Consider the following 13,453-nt stretch of genomic DNA (forward strand, 5'->3'; position numbering starts at 1 on the left):
AGTACTGAAAAAGAAATGCATAGATGCAACACTAGACTGAACATAAGAGGATTTTGGTGGAAATCCTCTCCATGGAAACCAGAGCAGAGGAGTCTGATGCACGCCTGTGTGAGTCTCAGACTGCTGTGCAGATGCGCATCCAAACCCAGGAGTGATGAACTGCACCCAACAGCCCAGAACTAGATGTAAGTCCATGCAGATATCTGTGGGGAAGTGTTGCTAGTGCTGACATACAGGTGACATCTTCTCAGCACACAGGCATCACTTTTAGAAGAGGCTGTTTTCCAGATACCAAAACTCCTTTGGGGGAAAACCAAACAAGCCAAAAGCCCAAACCAAACCCACAAGGGTTAATTTGAAATATTATGATGCCATATGTTTATTTTTGTGTTTAAAGAAGTGATATAAGTAAATCTTCTAACGAACACCAGTGACAAGACCCAGGGAATTACATTTTCTCATGGCCAGTTCAGAGTTTTAATTTATCTGAAATCCTGAGGTGACTTGAATGTGTAAATTAGTGAAGGCCTTCTTAGCATTCAGACTTTCAAACCCTCTTTCCCCACATGATAATTCCTTTGTAGGCTATTAATGTTGTCAGCTGCATATGAAGTACCTGAGAACTGGGTGTCAGGGAGAAAGGGACAGGGACAGCCTCTGCTCACTTGTGCCCTGTGATAGGACACAGGCAATGCATATAAGCTGCAGAGGAGGAGGTTCCACCTCAGCATGAGCAGTAACTTCTTTACTGTAAGGGTCACAGAGCACTGGAACAGGCTCCACAAAGAGGTGGTGGAGTCTCCTTCTTTGGAGACTTTCAAGACCCATCTGGGTGTGTTTCTGTGCGACCTGCAATAGATTATGGTCCTGCTCTGGCAGAGGGGTAGGACTGGATGATCTCTTTGGGTCCCTTCCAACCCCTAACAACCTGTGACGCTGTGAATCCTTCTAGGCTATGTAATCAACGTAAGGAAAAGAACTGCAAACAACATTTTGAAGGAACGTAGCAGCTCTTCTGTAGCTCTGCACTGTATCTGTGACAAGTACTGTGTTTATGAGTGGCTAATATGTGCCCCTGGATTTATTGTGCCTTGTGCACCAAAGCTAATGTAGTCTGTGCTGTCTATGTTCAAAATAAAGTTACCAAATCCTAGACTTGTACTTTAGTGGAATATTGACCTGTCAAGTGAGGCAGTGCAGCTACTAAACAAGAGGGGGGAAAAGTAACTTTGCAGTAACCATGCCTTTTTTAAGTTGAAATGCTAACACAATAGTTATGTTCTTAATGGCGACTGTACTTTATTACTGACGGTGAACTGTTCAAAAGATCTGTATTTACAAAAGTATGGGCAATGTACTATACTCTTGGCATCATCAGAATTGTTACATTATTAGCTTTCACTTGCCTTTGCATAGATGACTCTGCTCGTGGTGAGTGCTTCTGCTGTGTGCTGGAAGGACACTGCCTTTCAGAAGTAGTGCTCATGCTGTAGCTCCCTTACAACAGCAGTCTGAACCTTGAGGTGTGTATACTTGAATTGCTCAGAGACGGAGCAAACGAGTAACAATGAAAAACCCTGAAGCCCGAGCTGGTGGGAGCAGAGTGAATACCCATTGATTGACAGTGTCTACAGAACATGTGGAGTCTGTATGACCCGAGGGGAAAAAATCAGATGCCGCAGTGCTTTTTGTCATGAGTCTCTAAAATCTGCATCTAAGGCCTGCTAAACGGACATGTAGGTTTTACCTGCAGCATTAATAAATGGAAACAGAACTATGACTACTGTGTCTCTTAGTTCTTTACCAAGCTTTTCTCATGTTATTCATGCCAGATGCACTGTCCAACTTCCTCACTCAGCTCACAAAGTCCACCTTGGGGCAACCGGGCAAGCTTACCTTGGGAGAATTTGATGGCAGAAGTGATAGAAACTATGAATGTTAACCAGGTTTGGTCTCAGATGATGGCTTGCACAGCAGAACAGACAGTGTAATGTGCTGTCTGCACTAATGGTATAACAAGCCTGATGTATAATGAAAACCTGACAGTAACTGCAAGAAATGCTTCTCATGGGAAATCAAATGTTCACCCACACAAACCCGTGTTAATATCGGAGGTGTAAGTGCAGTGCAGTGCACTAATTTGCATCTAGGTTGACGTGTTAATTGGAACATGGGTTCTTGTGATACAGCTGGGGCCTCCACGACCAAATTCAGACCAGGATACATGCATCTGGGCCACCATTTTTTGCGCTCCGAGGCATCATGCTACTCATCTTGCCCCTCTGCCAGGCCAGCAGATGCTGCTGAGGCTCTTTGGTAGAGCTTTTCTTTAAAAATGACTGTACAGAAGTTGTTGTATTTATTATCACCTTGTGGTGCTGGTCTTGGTGGCTGCGACAGCCTCACAGCCAGCGCCACGGTGGAAGAGGTGAAGCACGCTGGCACGGAAGCAAGGCACGGCGCATGCAGCCGTCTGTGCCCAGCCCTGGCACCTGGCTCAGCAGCTGAGACAGCCCTTGCGCCTGCGCACATCCCCCCGCAACTTGCTCTCTGTCCAGCTTGGCCGACTCGCAGGGTGGTCGCTGCGCAGCGGGCCCCGGCCTCTTCCAAACCGAATCAAGGGTCTTCAACAGTGATCAGCCGGGCCACGGTGACGGCAGGCAACTGCCCTGCCTTTCCGGGCAGCCGTCGAGCTCTACACAGGAGCTACGACTCCTGCATCCACCAAAGGTCTGGCTCACAGGAAGGGCTCATCTCCATTTCCTTTACTGCTAGTGACAATAGCCTGAAAGGACGTTACCCACACTGATGCCTATTAAATGCTCCAGCCCCCTCCGCGGCAGCCCTCCCGCTCCGGCAGGCACTCCCCACCCCCGGCAGGCGCTCCCCACCCCCGGCAGGCACTCCCCGCCCCCGGCACCCAATCCCCACCCCCGGCAGGCACTCCCCACCCCCGGCAGGCACTCCCAACCCCCGGCAGGCACTCCCCGCCCCCGGCACCCAATCCCCACCCCCGGCAGGCACTCCCCACCCCCGGCAGGCACTCCCAACCCCCGGCAGGCACTCCCCGCCCCCGGCACCCACTCCCCACCCCCGGCAGGCACTCCCCACCCCCGGCAGGCACTCCCACCCCCCGGCAGGCACTCCCCGCCCCCGGCACCCAATCCCCACCCCCGGCAGGCACTCCCCGCCCGGTAGGCACTCCCCGCCCCCGGCAGGCACTCCCCGCCCCCGGCAGGCACTCCCCGCCCCCAGCAGGCACTCCCCGCCCCCGGCAGACAATCCCCGCCCCCAGCAGGCACTCCCCGCCCCCGGCAGACAATCCCCGCCCCCGGCAGGCACTCCCCGCCCCCGGCAGGCACTCCCCGCCCCCGGCAGGCACTCCCCGCCCCCAGCAGGCACTCCCCGCCCCCGGCAGACAATCCCCGCCCCCGGCAGACAATCCCCGCCCCCGGCAGGCACTCCCCGCCCCCGGCAGGCACTCCCCCCCCCCGGCAGGCACTCCCCGCCCCCGGCAGGCTCCTCCCCCGCGGCAGGCACTCCCCGCCCCCGGCAGGCACTCCCCGCCCCCGGCAGACACTCCCCACCCCCGGCAGGCACTCCCCGCCCCCGGCAGACACTCCCCACCCCCGGCAGGCACTCCCCGCCCCCAGCAGGCACTCCCCACCCTCGGCAGACAATCCCCGCCCCCAGCAGGCTCCTCCCCCGCGGCAGGCACTCCCCGCCCCCGGCAGGCACTCCCCACCCCCGGCAGGCACTCCCCGCCCCCGGCAGGCACTCCCCACCCCCGGCAGGCACTCCCCGCCCCCAGCAGGCACTCCCCGCCCCCGGCAGGCACTCCCCACCCCCGGCAGACAATCCCCGCCCCCAGCAGGCTCCTCCCCCGCGGCAGGCGCTCTCCGCCCCCAGCAAGCTCCTCCCCCCGGCAGCCCTGTCCCTCCCCCCCGCTCGCGGAGCCGCGGTTAACCCGAGCCCGAGCCTCTATGGCGTCAGCGCAGTGACCTTTCCCCGCCACCCACTGGAGCTGCGTTCTGGTCTCTGATTGGCTGCGCTCGGCGGAAGGCGCTGCGCTCTGCCGGGCGGGGCCGGGGCTGAGCAGGCGCGGGAGGCGCAGCGGTGGCCGCGGCGGGAAGCGGGGGCGGGTAGGGAAGCTGCCGCCGCAGTCTCCTGTAGGACCTGTTGTGCCCCCGCCGGCACTCTCCCCGCTGCAGGTGGTCGGCCGCCATCGTGCCGCCTGCCCTTAGGTGTGGGCGGCCCGTGCTGCCTTCCCGTGGCTGAGCCCGCACGGGCAGGCTACTCGGCGCAGCCGATCTCGAGGTTCGTGTTGGGAAGGGGAAGCCCTTCGGCCTGGCACGAAGGTACGAAGGCCGCAGGGGAGCCCTCGGACTTCCCCGACTCTGGTGTGAGGGATTTAGCTCGCCTAAAGCTCTGTTAGTGAGGGCTTCTTGGTAGAGTCGGCCTGTACCTGGGCCGCTGCAGCAGGGAGGACTAAGCCTTGCTTGGGCAGCTGGCGTGCTTCGCTTCTGGTGTTCTTGCCTAAGGGCAAGCAGGCTTTCCCCGTGCTCTGGGTGGGTGTTCGTGTTCATGTATGAACGTGGTTTGTCAGAGAATTGCCTACTCCTCTGCTGCAGCTGAAACTTGCATGCCAGGAATTAGTTATTGCTGGTTCTTTAGTAAACCCCCAGCCTTAGGCACGTATAGCAAAGCATGACGGCCACATCTGGGAGCAGTTTCGGCTGTTGGAGAACTATGAATCTGTGTACACATTTGGTGGTCCCCCGGTGGGGGGGGGGGCGGAACAATTACACAGAAAACAGGAATAGGGAGTGTGTGGTATTAGAAAATACTTAAGAAAATCGAATCGAAATGCTAACCTAGGTTACACCCTTCACTTCCTATGACTTCCCCGCAGTGCTGTGAAGGTGATCACTGCATCTTTACGAAGTGTTTGTGAATTTGAGATGGTATGTTCTGAGCGATGGGAATTACAGAAGTATTTCAGGGCAGAAACTGCTTGCTGCTCATCTTTTCCCAAATTTATGTTTCAGAAGGTGGTGTTGGTTCAAGAGGCCAAATAAAAGTTGGGCACATTGGAATAGTTATTTAGTGTGGTGGTGTTCAGAGAAAAAAAGGAAAAGGCTGCTGACTAATATCTCCTGTTTGTCTGCTACTCATCTGCAGATGAGTTCTGGTGGGAGTTTGCACTTTGTTCAGTAGGGGCAAGTTAGACTTCACACAGTCCAGCAGTTGACAGTAATTTTTCAGAGGTCTTGTTTTTGGCTTTGGGTTTTTTTGGTTGGTTGGATTTTCTGGTTAGTTGTTGTTTGTTTGTTTTCTTTTAATTGCCTTTCCATGTAGAGGCACTGAATTTAAAGGTAAAAGATACTTTGACTTGCCTAAACAGCTCTGCAAAATCAGGATGCGGTAAACATAAATAAATAAAATATTTTGGCTCCTCATTCTTTATTATATGTGTGAGTCTTCCTGGTGTAACCATTCTGTGCTCTCTACTGTCTAGCAACTGATGCAGACATTTTGAAAGTAAACAGTGAACCTCCATCCTGCTCTTGGATTCCTTCAGCTCTGTCTCCACAGTCTTGTAATTACATTGTAAGTACACCTGTACATGGATCTGCAGTCATATATATTGTCTGTAGCTGGCTTAGAAGAAGATTTTAAGTTTACCTGGACTCTGTTGAAAGGGATGCAGAGTATATGAACTTCCACTTCAAGAGTTTTTAAATGTTCTTTGGCTGGAGCATACCAGCACATATTGAAATTAAGAAAAGAGTTTGATTTATTTTTGTCGTATATTAAATGTATGTCCCATGTGGACAGATGAGATACGTGTCTCATCATTTTGCTTGTGTCTCTGTCTTGTGTGAAGTAATGAACCCTTGGGACTACCAGAAATACCTCTGCATGTGATGTAGTGCAGAGAAAACTTCTTTGAAAGTATGACATGAACATGAATGTATCTTTTCAAGACTAGAAAAATGCTCTTTCTTAGCTGAATGTCATCTTTCCTGTTTAAGTAAAAAAATTACTCGAGGGCTTCAAATGCTGCTTTCCAAAACTGAGCAGCAAACATTGCTTTAAACACACAGGAGATTTGTTTCTCTAAAATTTAAAAGGGGGACAGTGTGTTATGTACTAAACAGAATAGTTTTGAACATCGGCTATGAATCTAAGTATTTTCTTAATTTGCTACAGTCAGACCTATCCATTATACTTTTCACCTCCCTTCAGAGACTTTGCATATAATTTTGTGCATTAGCTTCATTGTTTCTTTTTATTGCCCTCACTGTAATTAACTTCATCATTTTGACAGTGGTGGATAATCTGTCCTCCTCTGTCCTGTCCTGTATTGTGTCAAATAAGAATGACAGCCCTGGTGATTTTGTTTAACAAGGCCCTTTCTTCCCCCCCCACCTCTGCCATCTGTTACCATTCTTTTCAGTCTACTTACGTCCCCAGGAGGCTTCTGGTTAGAAGCAAACTCTGGTGATGTTTCTTCTTTGTTTCTTTCGTTGCATAAGGCAGAAAAGAGAACCTTGTTCTAAATGGCTTTACCCCTAAACCCCATAAAGCAGGTTGCTTTTAGGAAGAGGTAATGTTTCCAGACTAAGTACCTTACAAGATCTGCTGTGCTATTTCTCTCAATTAAAGTAATGTTTTCCTGTAGGAAAGGAGGAAAATAGCCAAAGGAAGTATCTGGGAAGTACATTTTTATAACAGCAGGTATTTTCTGTATGTTTCAGCATCAGTGATGGAAACCCCCACCCACAGTACTGTTCATTTGAGTGACTGGCAGAAAAGTTACTTTGCTATTACCTCTGGGACCTGCACACCTGGACAGAAGGCAGATGAATACCGTGCCAAACTCCTGTGTATTCAGTATGCATGGGCAAACTCTGAGATCTCTGAGGTCTGTGCTGCCAACCTGTTTAAGAAATATGCAGAGAAATACTCTGCAATTATTGACTCTGACAACATAGAGACTGGCTTGAATAACTATGCTGATAACATTTTGACTTTGGCAAAGTGTCAGCAAAACAACAGTGACAAGTGGCAATCTGCCTTGACAACAGATAATGTATTTGAATTAAAGTGTGTGCAAGAGAGGATGCAGGCTGTCAGAAATTTCCAGAGGTCTCATATGGCACCAACAGATGCTTGTGTACTGTCCGGTAAAAGGGTCAGTGCTTCTGCTGCTGCAGACCATCATAAACTCAGTATCTGCAGCAGTGCCAGAGAGACCAATCTCTCTGCTGGCTCAGCAAAATGTACAAGTCAAGGAATGGGTTTCCTTGAGCATCCCTCATCTTCAAAGTCTCTTCAAAGCAGTGTGTCTTCTGCAGCACAACTTTCGGATATGCTTCCTGCCTCCCTAAATGGACAGGTTCATACAGGTTTCCAGGTACCTCCACTATTTGGAAGCAAAGAAGCAACAAATAGCAGTTCTCTGAAAATGTCAGGTGACTGTTGCGATGGACAGAATTTATCTGTTTCGAATCAGTCAGTTGTACCTGCATGGTCTGCAAGTTCTGGAAAAAGAAAAGTGGTTTATGGTCAGGCTGATGAAGGCAGCATGGTGATTCCTAGCCTTGTTCCATGCCAGTCTTCTGTTAGTATGGAAACCAATAGTTTTTCGGGTTACAGGAACAGAAATGAAGAGAGCAGTGTTGGTTTTAGGACTGCCAAAGAGCAGCTGTGGATGGATCAGCAAAAGAAAATTCAAGGTGTGCGTCAGCGTACTCCAGTCTCATCATACGGAGGTGTAAAGAAATCATTGGGCGCAGGCAGATCTCGGGCACCATTTGGCAAGTTTATTCCTCCAGTTCCAAAACAAGATGTAAATGAAAATGGAGAAGCACAGTGCAAAGCTCGTTCAAGAGGACCAGCAGATTCATTGCTGCCTGTGGATGAACGACTGAAAAACATAGAACCAAAAATGGTTGAACTCATTATGCATGAGATCATGGACCATGGGCCTCCTGTCAATTGGGATGACATTGCTGGAGTTGAATTTGCTAAAGCCACTATAAAAGAAATAGTAGTCTGGCCTATGCTGAGGCCAGACATCTTTACAGGGTTACGTGGTCCTCCTAAAGGCATTCTTCTATTCGGCCCTCCTGGGACTGGCAAGACTCTTATAGGAAAATGCATTGCATGCCAGTCTGGAGCAACCTTTTTTAGCATTAGTGCCTCTTCTCTGACTTCCAAATGGGTAGGTGAGGGGGAAAAGATGGTCCGTGCCCTGTTTGCTGTGGCACGGTGTCAACAGCCAGCAGTGATTTTCATCGACGAAATTGATTCCTTGTTGTCTCAGCGTGGAGATGGGGAACATGAGTCATCAAGAAGAATAAAAACAGAATTTCTGGTCCAGTTAGATGGGGCAACAACGTCCTCTGAAGATCGTATTCTAGTGGTTGGAGCAACGAATCGACCTCAAGAAATTGATGAAGCTGCCCGAAGGAGACTAGTGAAGCGACTGTACATTCCTCTTCCAGAAGCCTCAGCTAGGAAGCAGATTGTTACTCGCCTAATGTCAAAGGAGCACTGCTGTCTAAATGAAGAGGAAATTGAACTCATAGTCGAGAAATCAAGTGGATTTTCTGGGGCAGACATGACGCAGCTCTGCCGAGAAGCTTCCCTGGGCCCAATCCGCAGCATTCAGTCCGTGGACATTGCAACCATCATGCCGGACCAAGTGCGGCCCATTGCTTTTCTGGACTTTGAGAGTGCCTTCAAAACTGTGCGGCCCAGCGTGTCCTCAAAGGACCTAGAACTCTATGAAACCTGGAACCAGACCTTTGGATGTGGTAGATAATTGCATCCTAACTGTTTTGCAGAAACTTTTTTTTAACACTATCCTATATTAAGCTCACGTCTACTTTTTTTTTTCTGTCTTTGAAATAAATCTTACTTTATTTAGGCCCTGGTCCGAGGTTTCACCAGCTGAACAGACCATGAGAAACTGTTTGTCATGGTAAGAGAAATTGCTAAACACAAGTAACAGAAGCTGACAAAAAATACAAGTAGCTGCTGTGAAAGATGGATGAATTTCACTGATAATTAAAGGGAAGATGGTCAGAACTTGCATACAGTTGGACTACTGGGGGGAGTCTTGCAAGGCCTACTGTGCTGTATCAGTAATACCATGCAAAGCTGAGGGCACCCAGTTAATGTTACCAGATATACTAGGTTGGATTAAGGACATAGCAGAACTGGAACTGATGGGGGAAATTACTTGGAGTCATGTTGTTTGGCAGAAGATGGTAACAGAGGAAGGAAAGGATCAAGGTGGTAGCAGTAAGAACTTGCATGGAAATACATGAGGGGATGTAAAAGTGAAGGTCTCATGTAAGCAGTGCTCTTGCTGACTGAGCCACTGCAGTCTGTTCCAGCTGCTTCTTAGAGATCTTTTCTGGTGAACTTCAGTCCTGTGCAGTTGAAGATGAGGGAGAAGGTGGGGCTGTGTTGTTGGATTCATGTGAGCACATTTGCTGTGTTTGTGTAAAGGCAGTACTTGCTCTGAGTCCTTGTGTCGGTGTATCCACTGTTTTTGACTAGGAACTTTGACTTCTGACTGAACATAGAGCAAAACCAGCAGCAGTTTCATCTGCCAAACTATGATGGGAGAAATCTTAGCCTGAGAGTGTCTGTTCATTGGGCTTTAGTGTCTGGAAAGGAGAAATCCTACATCCCAGTGTTGACTGGGTTCTGTTGCTCCTTTAAACCAATGGTAGAAATGCCTGGCTAGTTTGTATGTGGTGGTCTTACCTGAAGGCTGGAAGAAGTGCACAGCCCTTTGTTCACATAACCTGTCCTTTTTCCCTGGCTGGGCAAAGCTGCCTCCGAATGGAAAATAAAAGTTTTTCTTTGGATTCAACAGATCTGGCTGCTGTGGTGTCCATGTGGGTTAACGCAGTCTGCTCCCGCAAGTCTACACACACAGGGAAAGTAGTGCAAAAAAACCCAAACCCTGGGATGAGAGTGAGTTCAGTGAGATGATACAATGCACAATTACCTGTTTCACAGAAAAGCACAGCAAAATGAAGAAGCAGTGCAGAAGCCAGCTATACAACAGTCTCTCCCTCAACTACACAGCCCAGCCAACACACACAAGTAGGATATCTGAAACAGCAACTGGAAACAAGAAACCTCTCATGTTGCAATCTGAACTTCAGGCCCCATGGTACTTTGCTCCAGCCAGTACCTTCTTTTGAAGCTGCCATGATGGCAGCGTGGTGTTGAATACTCATCTGCATACTCAAGTGAGCTTTATTTTCAGTTTCTCTTAAGCACTTTACTGGTGAAAATGCAGAGCTTAAAAGCTGGGCTTAGGTTTTTCTATCGCAGCTAAAGGCTGTTTAGTAGTTTTATAAATCCATTTGGGATCCCCTGGGGCTGTGAGACTATAGTGAACCTTGAATAATGTGGAAGAGTTTGCATTTCTTAAATCAGTCCTATTTGTAGCTTATGTTTTTACTGAAGTCTGATATTCATTAGAAATTGTTTTGCACAGATACAGAAATTCAGATATGAAAACCTGTCTTAGTTTTTGAACCAGCAGAAGAATTTTGCCAGAATAAATGTGTGGTGCTGTCCAAACTGATCAACTTCTATTTGGGTAAATGCTATCAGATTAAATCTACTCTTGCAAGTTTAGTTTTGGAAGGCTATAAACATACACTAGTTAGGACTTTTGCTCTCTTCAATCCTAATGGAAACACGTTCTTCAAAATCGTTGCTCAGGCAGGTGAATAAAAGCCCCAGAGAATTTTGTTTAGTAAGGCCTAAGGGTTGCTCCTGGGTAATGAAGCCCTTGTGTATGATTAAGTGATTGCCTTATGTATGCTGGGAATTAACCTGGTATGCAATGGGAGCATACTGTGCTCGTTCTATATCTGAATATTTGTATTTTGATGGAAATTACTGAAAATACTGAAGGGACCAGTGTGAACACACACACAGTGACAGAGGCTAATGATGGCAAGGACTGGGAGAGAAATGCTGTGCTGCTGTGTTTGTCTTCTGCAAAGTGGAACCTGGACAAGAGGTAACAGGTAGGACCAGAGCAGCAGGCAGTATTCTTCCTCCTATATCCTGCCTTATTCATTAATTACCACTCTTTGAATTAAATGAACATGCTTTTGGTTTAGGGAACACACAGAAATAGTGAAAGGGAACATTATGTAAAGTTTATTCTTGTACAGTAATGATGCAGTAATATGACTTCTCTCTTCAGCTGTCTGGCAATATTCAGGCCTTGCTGTAGGACTCACAGTTGAGCAGGACTTCCAGTATTAGCCCAATATGAATTTCATAACCTGCTGCAACAGTGCCACTAGACAGGAGATTAGATTGCCAGTAACATAATTTCACAGAATAGAGGAAATTGTATGGAAGTGGGGCATGACTGTAATTTAAGGGAAATGGTGCAGATAAATCCACTTTAATGGATTGATTTAGTCTATGCAGAAACCTGTGTACTGCGTTATTTGTTCTTTTTGGTGGGATGAACTTCGCAAGAAGAAATGCAGGACTCCTCTGGTTTTGTGGTTCAGTAACATTTGGTGCACAATCTCTTAGTTTCTCTTAAATAATTTCTGTCCTGGAAAAAGTGAGGTCTTATTAATAGAGACAGTTCAGACTCTTTGTTTTCCCCGGCACATCTTGTGTTTGAATTAGCTAACTTGTCTCTGAGCAGTATGAAATCCCCAGATGAATTTTTATTTATAGAAAACTGTGCTGAAACAAGCAGGTAAAAAACTGATGAGCGGTAGCAATGCTCATCATCTGCTAATGGCAAATGGATGAAAACCAGACTGGCCTCTAAAAGCATTGCTAAAATTGTCTGATTGAAATAAGGCAATTTCTGTTACTCCAACAGAAATTATGGAACACATCACTGGGAAAAAAAAAAAAAAACAAACCAACACACCAAGCAAACAACCCCCCCCCCACCTTTTCTTACTTAAATGATAATTCTGATGGCAGTGAGGAATCGGTGGATTAGAGGATGCTTTGAATTGTAGCAATACAAACAATGCTTGCACTTGTCTTCAACTGCACAAGTGTGCATTCCTTTGAATTTAAATGAAGTGTTTTGAGAGTTTTGAAAGATGGCTCATGAGTGTGAAGGGTTATGCACAATTAATCTGTATCAATTTTGCTATCCAGGTGATGCCTGTTAATAACTATGAAAACTGTTTATTAACATTAAAACTTGACAGAAACTTATTCACAGGTTCAAAAAATGCACAGGTCGGAAATTGATACATGCAGGGCACAGGCAAAACCTGAGCACTTATTTCCTAAAGTGGCAAACACAAACATTATACTGGAAGAGGCTTTTAAACATTTACTGACAAAATTATAATTCAGACAGTACCCAAAGGCACGTGGAACTCTGTCTGATTGGCTGCTGAGAGTTTGCTCTTCCCAGACTTCTGGGGAAAGGAGGCAGGCAATCTCTGACCTTGTCTTCTGGTTCCTCTGGATGATCTGTGTATCTCCAGGACTACTAGTCTTAGCATGAGGGCTTTCAGGTGCAGGCAGGATGCAATACAATGTGCAGCCTCAACACAATGTCACACTGAGGGCTATGCAAGGTGACCACATGCAGGCATTTGGAGCCTTTTCCTGGTAAGCTCTCCAGGCAAAGTCAGGATGCAAAGCAAGGCAGCAGCAGCTCTGTGCTAACTGCTTATCCCTTTTATCAATATCCAGCGTGTGACTAGTGGGGCATTGGACATAGATTAGCCAATTGGAATGGCACTTTGCCAGGCCTCACCATGTTAGGTGAAGCCCTCCCACGGTTGCCTCCCCCAGCACAGGAGGAGCAGGGAAACAGGGGAACATGTCTGGGCATGGATAAGCCCATGTCTACCCCATCAAGCCTACCACCACAATGAGTGGGTATCTTACCTAAAGAGCTACTCTTGCAAATTAGTCTTGGCTAACAGCCAGGTGTCCCCTTCTCGGTGGGCAAAACTGATTCAGCTTGGGGAAAACTAACTTGGTGCAAATGAAATAGATTTGGGTAATGAGTCACAAGAAAAGACAGCCATTGAAAGAAGACCTTTCATCTCCATTGCCTCAGACTCAGCTTTACTACCAGCTCTCCTACCCTGCTACCATGGTGCTCAAAGGGTTGAGAGGCTGTGGTCAGTATGTCTCTCCCAGCTTGGTTTCAAGAGCAAAGTTATGCAGTGAAGCTTCCCTCTCCTGTCACTTAGTAGGCTGGGTGCTAGGTTGGACTGGATGATCTTGGAGGCCTCTTCCAACCTGGTTGATTCTATGAATAATGAAAACAATGATACAACTGCAGGAAAGATCCCTGTGAAATCGTCTTTGGCATTTGTCTATAACTTTGAATATGGTTTTACAATAACATGTGCACTGGTACAATTTAGTAATGTCTATCTTCAGAAAGTATCACACA

At 47.6% G+C, this 13,453-nt stretch overlaps 2 protein-coding genes across 4 annotated transcripts; both read left to right on the forward strand.

Annotated features, from left to right (window-relative positions):
• Positions 1-2,170: 2,170 nt before the first annotated feature.
• Positions 2,171-3,966, forward strand: LOC135184703 (proline-rich protein HaeIII subfamily 1-like). Its single transcript, XM_064160719.1, has 3 exons — positions 2,171-2,316; positions 2,559-2,730; positions 3,199-3,966. Exons 1-3 carry the CDS (start codon positions 2,171-2,173, stop codon positions 3,964-3,966), a joined length of 1,086 nt encoding a protein of 361 aa, XP_064016789.1.
• Positions 3,967-4,085: 119 nt separating this feature from the next.
• Positions 4,086-9,899, forward strand: FIGNL1 (fidgetin like 1). 3 transcript variants are annotated; one of them, XM_064160747.1, is made up of 3 exons: positions 4,086-4,358; positions 5,519-5,610; positions 6,762-9,899. In XM_064160747.1, the coding sequence occupies exon 3, from the start codon at positions 6,770-6,772 to the stop codon at positions 8,831-8,833; it is 2,064 nt and encodes a 687-aa protein (XP_064016817.1). In that variant the 5' UTR covers positions 4,086-4,358; positions 5,519-5,610; positions 6,762-6,769; the 3' UTR covers positions 8,834-9,899. The 3 variants fall into 3 exon arrangements, with proteins under 3 accessions (XP_064016817.1, XP_064016818.1, XP_064016819.1); XM_064160748.1 differs by having other exon boundaries at positions 4,086-4,317; XM_064160749.1 differs by lacking the exon at positions 5,519-5,610 and having other exon boundaries at positions 4,086-4,317.
• The last annotated feature ends 3,554 nt before the right edge of the window (positions 9,900-13,453 follow it).

This window comes from Pogoniulus pusillus, chromosome 21 (assembly GCF_015220805.1).
Source record: "Pogoniulus pusillus isolate bPogPus1 chromosome 21, bPogPus1.pri, whole genome shotgun sequence".
In the NCBI taxonomy this organism is placed as follows: domain Eukaryota; kingdom Metazoa; phylum Chordata; class Aves; order Piciformes; family Lybiidae; genus Pogoniulus; species Pogoniulus pusillus.

What these genes read in the sequence shown, in the direction of transcription:
- LOC135184703 (XM_064160719.1), top strand. Translation starts at nt 2,171, where the DNA reads ATGGGTTCTTGTGATACAGCTGGGGCCTCCACGACCAAATTCAGACCA. An exon ending in GATGCTGCTGAGGCTCTTTG is followed by an intron (nt 2,317 to 2,558) that starts GTAGAGCTTTTC and finishes CTCTCTGTCCAG; the next exon opens with CTTGGCCGACTCGCAGGGTG. An exon ending in GACTCCTGCATCCACCAAAG is followed by an intron (nt 2,731 to 3,198) that starts GTCTGGCTCACA and finishes CCCGCCCGGTAG; the next exon opens with GCACTCCCCGCCCCCGGCAG.
- FIGNL1 (XM_064160747.1), top strand. Translation starts at nt 6,770, where the DNA reads ATGGAAACCCCCACCCACAGTACTGTTCATTTGAGTGACTGGCAGAAA.